Here is a 10,517-nt window from a genome sequence, read left to right on the forward strand (position 1 = left end):
GTAAAATAATATTCTACCACCTATTGGCCACGTAAGAATTCGTAACAGTCTGAACAAAAACTCGCAAAGTTACGTAACGTAACGTAGCGCTAAGCAAAGCAACCCCAGCCGTGTGAACGGGCCTTAAAACTTATAATCAAGCATTTCATAAACAAACCAAAAAAATAGTAATATTAATTAGCGAGAAATATATCTTTATTCTTAATAGCAACATACAGAATAATAATACCAAATACAAATTAAAATTTTAAAAGATTTAATTAATGACAACAAAAGTAATCCGTTTTCAAAAAAAAAATTAAACAATAAGAGTAATAATAATAATATTAATACTGTCTATAACAATATTTTTGAAAATCTAAGATTTTGAACCATAATAAAAAAAAGTATATTGCGACATCAAACGAAAATATAAATTAACTTTAATCCTACTTTTCAAGAAACCTCCTTTTCTACAAACCGGTTGAGTTAAAGTTTCGTTTGGCGTGTGGTACACGTGTCATTTTTTTCCAAGATTTTTTTTTAAATTTAAAAACCGTATAACATGGCAGCCGTATTATATACTTATCCCAATAACTTCAGGGCGCAGAAAATTTTAATTGCTGCACAATACAGTAAAAAGGATATTAAGTTAGCTGATTACGTGGCAGGAGTAACCAACCAAAGTGAATGTTTTCTTAAGAAATTTCCCCTTGGAAAAGTGCCAGCTTTTGAGGAGGGTGACATATTGCTTTCTGAAACCAATGCGATCTCATATTTCGTGGGCGATGACATCACAAGGGGGGGAAATAACGAAACCGACGTGTTAGAATGGATTGGAATTGCTGACAACGACATTCTTCCCAGTGCCTGCACTTGGGTTTATCCAACGTTAGGCATCATGCAATATAACAAGCAAGCAACGGAAAAAGCAAAGGTCACTACTAAATCTGTTCTTAACGTGCTAAATAATCACCTTTTAAGTAAAACGTTTTTGGTTGGTGAACGTGTTAGTCAAGCTGATATTTCTGTTGCATGTACATTGTTAATGTTATACACCAATGTGTTAGAGCCAAGCTTTCGAAGTGCCTATGGAAATGTTAACCGGTGGTTTGTTACTTTGGTTAATCAACCTGAATTTAAAGCAGTTTTAGGTGATGTAAAATTATGTGAAAACATGGCTCAATTTGATGCAAAAAAATTTAACGAAATTAGTGGAAAAGCAGCATCAAAAAAGAAGGAACCTGCAAAAAAGGAGGTAAATAAGGTAAAAACCAATGCAGCTGGAGATTCTCTAAAAGTACAACCTGAAGCTCCAGTTAAAAAAGTTGATCCCTGGGGTACTGCATCAAAGTGCAGTTATGATATGGATGAGTGGAAAAGAACATATTCTAACCTATCAGCTGATGAGTATATGACCTATTTCTTTGAGAAGTTTCCTGAAGAATATTCAATTTGGCACTGTAGCTATAAATACAATGATGAACTAGCAATGGGTTTTATGGCTGGAAATATGGTTAGTGGCATGCTTCAACGCATTGAAAAGCTAAGAAAATTTGGTTTTGGAAACATGATTGTATTGTCAGGGGCTGAAGGAAGCAAAAATAAATTTGAGATCGAAGGAATGTGGTTTTGGTTTGGTCAGGAACTTGCATTCGAACGATCCCCGGATTGGCAGACAGACTATTGTTATTATGATTGGAAAAAGTTGGATATTAAAAACCAAGAAGTGAAAGAAGCTGTCAAATGTTTCTGGAATGTCGAAGGTGATTTTGGCCAAGGCAGAACGGTAGTGGAATATGAAGTGTTTAAGTAAAATCAATGAACTTGTGAAAAGTATATCTACAAAAATATGAACTTAATCAAAATTCACTTTTTTTATTTTATGTTAAACATAGTTCCATCGTTTTATAGTTTCAAATTTGTCTGTTAGCTTAACTTTCTTTTGCTAACATAAGAAATCAGTTTATTACTTTTGATTATAGCCTATAAAATATTTTGGTGTCAATTTAAGGTTTAGATTAAATTTTGTTTAAAATTAAAGTAGTAATAAACTAAATCATGTTTTCGTGGAATGTTTGTAGTTTTTGGGCACACTAAAAAAAAGCTTTTTCAATTGCAGGACAAATTTTAGGTTTTAATTAAGCTATTTAAAAATCAAAATCATAAAAATGGACCCAGGAGGTCCAGGGTGGAATGATCCACCTAATCTAACTTACCAAGCTAAATCAGGCCAGACTGGAAGGCGAAATCTTTTGAATAAAAGAGTTTCCCATTTAACCAACCCCCCACCAAACAATCTTGTGGATAAATCAGTGTTAAATTCAAGTCTCCCCCCTCCAATAAGCAAAAATGTAAATGATTATAGCATTAACGAAGTAGTACCAAATATTAATAAAGTACCTAGTTTTTGCCAAACATCTATAAATATATTTGATCCAACTAAACCCAATGTTAAAAACAGTGGATCTACAGATAAAAATGAAAGAATTGATGCTTTAAATAACGAAACAACAACATTGGATGAAACTAAATCTATTGAAAAATGTACAATAAAAGAATTTGACTTGGTATCAGAACTACTTGCATTAACAAATCTTATTTCAAAAACCAATGTAATTAATCTGTGCAATAACAAATCTAATTTAAAAATCGTGGGTAAACTATATTGTTACTTTTTTTAAAAAATAAAATTTTTTAAATTATGTTATGGTTTGTACTACAATAAACTTAAAAAAATATTATTTTGTAGGAAAAAGAGGGCGCTGCTATTACGAAAAAAATAGGTATCTTAAAAAATATGATTGAAAGCAAATCTATTTCACAAGAGGTTTTAAACAAAATGAACAAGTTGGTAGAATTCCTTTTACTTGAATCCTACGATAAAGCATGGGATATACATGTTTTGCTAATGTGCAATTATGTTACAGAGGTAATAGAAAATAACTTCGTAGAACTATTTAAATTTGCTTTACTGCTTACTAAACACTACTTTGTTTTAAGGTTCGACAATGGATGATTGGCATTAAAAAACTAATTACGGAACTAAGAAAAAATTAAATTGTATTTTTATTTTGTTTTTTACTGTGAAATATTGTATACAAATTAAATAATTTGTATTTTCTTGTAAAAAAAAAACTTTTTTGAGTTCTTTTTATTGTGAAGATATATATTGCAAATTGAAGTATTTTCTAAAATAAGAATTGCCCAAAACTGCATTGATATAAATTCGGATTAACAATACTTGAAGCTAATGAAATAATATTTACTTTTATAAAAAAAAAAAAAATTATTTTATAAAATTTTTAAACCATGCTGAAAAAAGTACTTTTATAAGCTGCTTTGAGATTATTATTTTACAGTGTTTGTTAGGTGCAGAAAACTATTTATAATCAGTTAAGATTTTGTATCGGAATTTTAGTAATTTATACCGGTCATAAAAAAACATAAAGTCTTATACAGCATAGATAAAGAAAGTAAATAAAAACAGTTATGTTTACTTAAATTCAGATGACATTTAAAAAGTGCAATAAAAAAGTTAAACAACAGTTTAAACCTAACGTAAAAAATCGAAAATAAAACATTGTATCTTTGCTGATTGCCGTAATTTAAATAGGAAAAAACAATGAACTTTAATTTATGCTTACAAATAAAATCATAGGTTATAATGAAAAATGCATAAAATTTTTAAGAAATATTGCACAAATCTAGGTTGTAGTAAAATTCATTATTTGACAAAGGTTTAAGGGTAGGTGTAGAACATCATCAACTACACTATTTCAAAGAAAACATTCGAAAATTGTAACATAATCAGGCATCATACATGCCCTCCCCTGATTTGATGCGCACATTATCAATCAAATCATTAAAGAGATGAAAAAGTTTCTCAAATGAGGGTCGATTCTCTGGTTCTATATCCCAAGTTTGTTTCATTAAATCATAAACATCATGGGGACAACTTTGTGGACGAGTTAGGCGAAGACCAGTAGATACTTTTTCTACTACTTCTGTGTTACTGAGTGCTCGATATGGCATCATACCACCTAAACATTTAAATGTTTTTAAAAAAATTTGGATTTTAAGCCCTTTTTTGGTTTATTTTTTTAGTTAATATTAATTTATATTAAGACTTATTAGGTTAACCCCAAAGTAATATTAATACTATTTAGCTTAACCCCAATTTTAAGCTAAGCTTTTTCTAAACTTATTTATCAGTTGCATTTTGTGAATTTAAAGCAAGTAGGTTCATAAAAATAATAGTTGTTTACCACTAAACAGTTCCCAAGTTAAAACACCAAATGCCCAAACATCGGATTTTGAGCTGAATTTAGTATAGTTAAGAACCTCAGGAGCTGCCCATTTAATGGGAAATTTACTTCCAAGTGAACTTGTATATTCATCATCCAACACAAACCTTAAAAGGTAAAAATTTTACAACATTTGTTCTATATATATACACGCTTTTTTAATCAATTTTTTCTATGTTGTTGCTGTTAAAAATACCTAGTAAGGCCGAAGTCTGCAACTTTTATTGTCCTATTTCCACCAACTAAACAATTTCTAGCAGCTAAGTCTCTGTGAATAAGATTATGAGATTCCAAGTACTTCATAGCATCGCAAACCTAATAAATATGTAAAGGCATTTACATAATAGCCTTGAACATGATAAATAGTAATTTACAAGTAAATAAAAACTTAAAAAGATAAATCCTTTTGAAGTAAAAAAGATAAACCCCTTCTGTTAAAGCACATAATTTTATCCATCTCCAATTATGAATTCCTTAAGTTTAACCATGATATTACACAAACTTGATATTTAACAAATTATATTTACACACCAGTATTGCTATTCTTAAACCTATTAATTTAAGCCACCCTAAATAAAAGTGGGCACCAACCTGGTAGCACATATCCAACAATTCATCAGCATGAGTTTGCAAATGTTTGTGTTTTCTAATGTATTCTAACAAACAACCTCCCTCCATAAACTCAGTTACAATGCATATTGGCCTTTCCTTGGTAACCACACCATAAAGTTGGACCAGATTTGGATGGTTGAGTTTCCTGTAATATTAAAATGGTGGATTTTTTTTATAAAGTGCCTTATTAAAGTACTTCAACAAAGTAAAAGCTAAAATGATGTAATGTTATTAGTAAATTCCAAAGGTAAAATTATCCATAATACTGCTTACCTTAAAAAAAATTCTTCAGGTATATTACTACTTAAATTATGATACACTAAAAATATTTAAAACAAAAACAAATGTGCTTAATGTAACGGCGTTGAGTAATAATTAGTAACCACCTACTAAAGCCCACAACAGATTTACGTAACACATCATAAATAATAACTTTATTCCAATTTGATTAGGTATCTAATAGGAATATACTTAGTTCTGTAAGCTGTTCCGAATGATCTGAATTATTATAAATTGAGCCATTTTTTATTAAAATATAGATTGAACCTTGATCACTTACGTCATAACTTCCGCTTCTTCTATAAAGTTTTCTTCTTCCATTGTACCTTCCTTCATTATTTTAACAGCAACTGTTTGCTTGCCACGAACTTTACCCATTCTTACAACTCCAAACTGACCTACAATATAAAAAATTGAAGTTCATTTGAAACTAAATGAATAGTTTATGAGTTCATAACTGTTCGAAAATTAAAAGTACCTATTCAGGCAAAATAAGCCTGCATTTATATTTAAACAGCTCTATCAACAGGAACCAATTGAAAATTTAACGTTTTTGTTTTAGAAAAAATTGATTATATTCATTACAAATTTAATTACACTATCGCGATAGAAAATAACCAAAAATGGAAAATACTTAAGGTTTTTCATGAAACAAAAAACAACTTCATAAAACCTAACAGAAATTTACAGTTTTAAAATTCAAAATGAAATTTACCACTTCCAAGTTCCTGTAACATTTCTATGTCCCTTATGTCAATTTCCCACTCTGAATTACTAAACAAATGTGTGGGAGGTTGGCCATATGCATGAAGAGATGTGGGGGCCTGCCTTAATCGACTAATTAATCCTTAAAAAACACATTTACGTTTTAAGTGACTATATTACATACAAAAAATCTTAAAGATTAGCAAAAATTTATTGTTGCTTTTTATTTGTGTAAAAATAAAATAAATTTAACTGATTGGCAAAACACGTTTTTGCTTATATCCTTATAGAGCATATATAAATATATAAAATTATTTATTAATACTTAGTATTTACAATTTAAATCCTTTTTTTGTATGCAGAATCTATATCATTAATGCATTGTCCAAAAAAAAACAAATTACGATGAAATTTAACAACATATATAAATTTAACATATATTACCAACATATTAATTTAAATTTAAAGCTTTTTTTACATATAAACATAAACCAAAAACCAATGACCTAGCAAGATGTTTTAAAATTCTTAATAAGAGTATGGTAAACAAAGGCATATGGTTGTGATTTTATCATGTTTGTTAAAATAAACATAAAAACTCATTTAGGAAATATTTTGTGTTTAAATTTCATTAAACAGCATACATTCTAGTGTTGGTGAGCAAACTGAATGTTGATTTAATCAACATGTGTAAATATATCTATTAGTTTCTGTTTCGAAAATTTATTTTAACAAAGCTTTTTAGTTTATAATCATTTTTGATAAAACCATTATTGTGCGTATTTTTATTGTGTGTATGTTTTGTGTGCTTTATTACCTCCTGCATTTAGCTTATGATAGTTGATTAATTCCTCAATGGTCTCCATTGACTTTTTCTCTGACAAGTAATACAATCCTTGTAGATTGGTTTTTATGTGGTAATGTTTCACAACACTTGGACCATTGACACTTGAAAGAGGTAAAACGTAAAATATAAGGTCAGGTTAACATTTTACAGTTACAGTAAACATATTTAGGATTTAACACAAACAAATTTAATTACATAGAATTTTAAATGGTTAATTACAACACAAAAATAGGACTTTATATTTTTTTATATACTTACAGTCCACTTTTAGATAGCACAGAAAGGGTATAAACAACACCAGGTTGGGTAGAATTTCTTATTATAAAACTTCCTTCTTTACCATCTTCCAACAGTAAAGTTTCTGATCGACTTCGTGACATATCCTTTTGAAACCAACTAATGTATCAAAGTGGAATTAATAAAGCTTTAATATGTATAGTAAGTTTGTTATAAGCCTTTACGGACTATTGTTTATTTTTACAAACTATTTTTAGGCAGTCTAACAGATTAAAAAGGTACACAACAAACCTTTGATTTTCAATGTTGTTTAAATTTTTTTGGTCCTTGACATAGTTAGAAGGAACAAAACCACTTTTACCATAGTTGTTTCTAACCTTCCACCAATGCGCTCTATTAGTTTCCAAAACTGTGTATACTTCACCAACATTCAGAGCAATGTCACCTGGTTCTTGTGGCTAGAAAAAACAATACAAAAATTGCCATTTTGTAATAAAACACAAAAGAAACTTGAACTTGTATAAAATTCGCAAATTTTACACTTTAATGTCCAAATTAAAAGTTACTTAGCCTAAAGGAAATACCAGTTAAGCAATGTGTTACTTGTCTACTTACATGGTTTAACATTACCTAAAAAAAATTTAAAAAAAAAAAAAAAAGTAAAAACATACTTGGAAATCATAAATTGCAACAACCACTTTTTCCTCTTCAACAACTGGAATAGATGGTCTTGGTAAGGGGGCCGCTAAATATAAAAAAATGTTGCACCTATTAGAATGTAAATAAGAAATAAACAATAAATCAAACGCTTTCTTATATTTTTTTATTGAACAAATATATTCGTGCTAACAGAAACTGACGTAATAGAAATACAATAATATGATAATGGGCTGAGACTGTGACTAATTCCACATGCTTACAAATCACTTCCTGATAATACATCAATTAGATTAAACTTATATTATAAATTATAAGTTTTACTAAAAGATATTCTAACTAAACAATATCTACAAACGTAAAAACTAAATTAAGTGAAAACTAAAGTAAATAAAATTAAAAACTAAAAGTGTCTAATAAATAAAAATTTTAAACAAAATGAAACCAGCATATATACAACATAAACAAAAAACTGATAAATTAATACAAAACATACATGCCAGCGTAACACTTTGTTGCACATGCTTAAAAATTTTTTTTATTTCAGCAAGCCTTTTTGATAAACAAAATGTTAAAACTTATTACCAGGAATTGAAATTCTTGGTGGATTGGATGTTTGAGGAACAGATAATCCAACTTTAAAATTATTTGGCAGTGTATCAGTTTTTATTGGAAAATTTGTGTTATCATTTTTATCTGGTCTAGGTAGTCTTTTAGGGTTAGGGGGAACACTTGGCAACTGTTGCTTTAAAAAAGGCACAGGTTTATGATGAGGGTAACTATCAACAGGTTGATGTGATGAGTTAAACTGGTTGCTGGAAAATGTTAGATTACCGCGACTTTGCTGCCCTGGTGAAAACAGGAGTGGAACTGGGGGAGACTTGGAAATAATGTTATGTGTGGGGCTTAAATTGTGATGGCTGGTCCATTGGTTTATGCTTTCACTAATGTTCAATGAGTGAGGTGAAGGATAATTGAATGAGCCACCAGGTTCAACGTTTGAAAATGATGCATGTGGAACAGAAGATATTCTTCCACTAAACATTTGCTGGTCTAAAGTGTTTCTTCGAACATTAAGAGATTCTTGCTGTGAGGGGGGTATTCTTAATTTGTGAGCTTGGAATAAAATGTAATGAAGTACGAAAATATAGCAACAATAGTAAAAATTTACACAGAATGGTTTACATAAAACACTGATATATCAGATAATAAAAAATCATAACAGCATACACACAAAACCAAAAACTTTACCACACTTATGCAAGTTTGCATTGCAAATAAACGAAACTTTCAAATACACCTCGAAAAAAATATTAACAAAAATATGTTACTTTTGTATTTGAAAAGATATTATTTACATTTTAAAAGATTATAAAATCAATTTAGAAAGTGGGTATAAAACTTACGAGGTAAACTTGGCAAAGGCTTATTGTATTTTTCCTCGTTATGTTTACAACCTTTATTTGATTTTTCAGAATTGCCACAGCACTGCCATTTACCACTTTGATATATGCTTGGATGATAAAAAGTGTCTAATTCTTGTCCATGAAGACGACATGCTTAAAAAAAATTAACATAAGCAATAGTTTAAATAGCCTATGTGTTTCTATTTATTGAAAAAATTTAATATCATTCACAAAGCAGGTATTTACTATTTTTAATGGTTGATATCCATTCATCTCTATCAGTCTGAGAACTGGCACAGCAATAAAGAATAACACCATCATCGTGAATAATCTAAATAGTAAACATGCCTATATTTTATAAAGTCGAAACTATTCTGTTAAATTCATACCAGAATTAAACTAATTAATGGAATATCTGTAAAAGTCATGATAATAGTATGCTTTTAACCCTATTTAAATAACCTTTTAATACCATTCCTTTTAGTTTATTCTAGGTATTGCATTTATATTACAAAAACTAGTTCTTAACAAAGTAATATTCCTAATTAGATATCAATTTAGAAATAATAGTGTAACAACATACTTGTCTCAACTGTTTAAAAACAAAGAATTTACCTGAAAAACACTTGTCCTGCTTAGAGCTCCTGCAATTATTGGGCCAATAAATGAAATTGCAGACACGTTAAAACTTCCCTTTATTTTTCCTCTTTCCTACAAATTATTCAATAATAAAACAATGCTTTAAAGTTGTATTAACAGATTAACAGTTATTATATTGATTAATATTTAAATCAGTTAATTTAATCAGTCAAAAAAAAAAACATAAGTGTAGGATCAGGCTGTGAAGTTTGGTTTTTACATCACAAATAAAAATAAATTAAATAATTAACCTTTAACGTCCCTTCATAATAAGATAACTTATCTTGTGTTAGAACAAAAACTCTTTCTTTATAATTAGTGGGACCAATACTCTTTTTTTGTTGTGCCCTCTTTGTCATCATACCCATTTTTATTATCTGCTCTCTTCCATTGATCATACTTTCACTTTCACAAATTGAAATACATTAATTTACAAAATTTTTAGTACCTTATAATTTTTTACAGCAAAAAATTAGTTAAAAAATATCTATTAACGATGCAAAAACATAAAACAGGTTGTTTATATCCAAAAGATTTATAAGTTATAACTAGAAGCTTGTGATCGATAAAAATCCTAAGTCTAACAGCCTAAACAGGAAGCATTACGAGCTTTTTGTAGCTTTATACTGTTATTGTATTGTCGTAGTTGACCGCCCTACTAGAACAGAGTGTTGTAACCGAAGTATGAAACAAGTGCATCCGGATATTTAAAATTAAAAAGACTTCTAACCAATAATATATAATAAACACTGTTTGTTAATGTTTATTATACAATATTGCGTCTAACCTTTATTTTTTCAATATTAAAATCTGTTTAAACTGGATTTATTTTATGAAAATTATGTTTTT

General features: G+C 28.9%; 3 protein-coding genes across 6 annotated transcripts; 2 read left to right on the top strand and 1 right to left on the bottom strand.

Annotated features, from left to right (window-relative positions):
* The first annotated feature begins 463 nt into the window (after positions 1-463).
* On the top strand, positions 464-2,100 carry LOC145763701 (elongation factor 1-gamma-like). The gene has a single exon (XM_082575207.1). It carries the CDS (start codon positions 545-547, stop codon positions 1,793-1,795), a length of 1,251 nt encoding a protein of 416 aa, XP_082431333.1. The 5' UTR covers positions 464-544; the 3' UTR covers positions 1,796-2,100.
* Positions 2,101-2,145: 45 nt separating this feature from the next.
* On the top strand, positions 2,146-3,335 carry LOC145763702 (steroid receptor RNA activator 1-like). Of its 3 annotated transcripts, none has more exons than XM_082575208.1 (3): positions 2,146-2,633; positions 2,732-2,911; positions 2,983-3,335. In XM_082575208.1, the coding sequence occupies exons 1-3, from the start codon at positions 2,151-2,153 to the stop codon at positions 3,037-3,039; spliced, it is 720 nt and encodes a 239-aa protein (XP_082431334.1). In that variant the 5' UTR covers positions 2,146-2,150; the 3' UTR covers positions 3,040-3,335. The 3 variants fall into 3 exon arrangements, with proteins under 3 accessions (XP_082431334.1, XP_082431337.1, XP_082431336.1); XM_082575211.1 differs by having other exon boundaries at positions 2,146-2,549; XM_082575210.1 differs by having other exon boundaries at positions 2,146-2,594; positions 2,983-3,330.
* On the bottom strand, positions 3,151-10,147 carry LOC145763700 (tyrosine-protein kinase ITK/TSK-like). Of its 2 annotated transcripts, XM_082575205.1 has the most exons (15): positions 9,920-10,147; positions 9,645-9,740; positions 9,276-9,360; positions 9,030-9,182; positions 8,209-8,739; positions 7,638-7,711; positions 7,258-7,424; positions 6,988-7,125; positions 6,700-6,830; positions 5,893-6,024; positions 5,458-5,575; positions 4,878-5,043; positions 4,483-4,601; positions 4,248-4,393; positions 3,151-4,022 (listed from the first exon to the last, which is right to left on the bottom strand). In XM_082575205.1, the coding sequence occupies exons 1-15, from the start codon at positions 10,064-10,066 to the stop codon at positions 3,790-3,792; spliced, it is 2,436 nt and encodes an 811-aa protein (XP_082431331.1). In that variant the 5' UTR covers positions 10,067-10,147; the 3' UTR covers positions 3,151-3,789. The 2 variants fall into 2 exon arrangements, with proteins under 2 accessions (XP_082431331.1, XP_082431332.1); XM_082575206.1 differs by lacking the exon at positions 8,209-8,739 and having other exon boundaries at positions 3,156-4,022.
* Between the last annotated feature and the right edge of the window lie 370 nt (positions 10,148-10,517).

The sequence above is a fragment of the Corella eumyota genome, chromosome 1, assembly GCF_963082875.1.
Source record: "Corella eumyota chromosome 1, kaCorEumy4.1, whole genome shotgun sequence".
Taxonomy (NCBI): Eukaryota; Metazoa; Chordata; class Ascidiacea; order Phlebobranchia; family Corellidae; genus Corella; species Corella eumyota.

What these genes read in the sequence shown, in the direction of transcription:
- LOC145763702 (XM_082575208.1), top strand. Translation starts at nt 2,151, where the DNA reads ATGGACCCAGGAGGTCCAGGGTGGAATGATCCACCTAATCTAACTTAC. An exon ending in ACAAATCTAATTTAAAAATC is followed by an intron (nt 2,634 to 2,731) that starts GTGGGTAAACTA and finishes ATTATTTTGTAG; the next exon opens with GAAAAAGAGGGCGCTGCTAT. An exon ending in TGTGCAATTATGTTACAGAG is followed by an intron (nt 2,912 to 2,982) that starts GTAATAGAAAAT and finishes CTTTGTTTTAAG; the next exon opens with GTTCGACAATGGATGATTGG.
- LOC145763701 (XM_082575207.1), top strand. Translation starts at nt 545, where the DNA reads ATGGCAGCCGTATTATATACTTATCCCAATAACTTCAGGGCGCAGAAA.
- LOC145763700 (XM_082575205.1), bottom strand. Translation starts at nt 10,066, where the DNA reads ATGATCAATGGAAGAGAGCAGATAATAAAAATGGGTATGATGACAAAG. An exon ending in AACAACATTGAAAATCAAAG is followed by an intron (nt 7,126 to 7,257) that starts GTTTGTTGTGTA and finishes TTGATACATTAG; the next exon opens with TTGGTTTCAAAAGGATATGT. An exon ending in TGTTGGATATGTGCTACCAG is followed by an intron (nt 4,602 to 4,877) that starts GTTGGTGCCCAC and finishes CATATTTATTAG; the next exon opens with GTTTGCGATGCTATGAAGTA.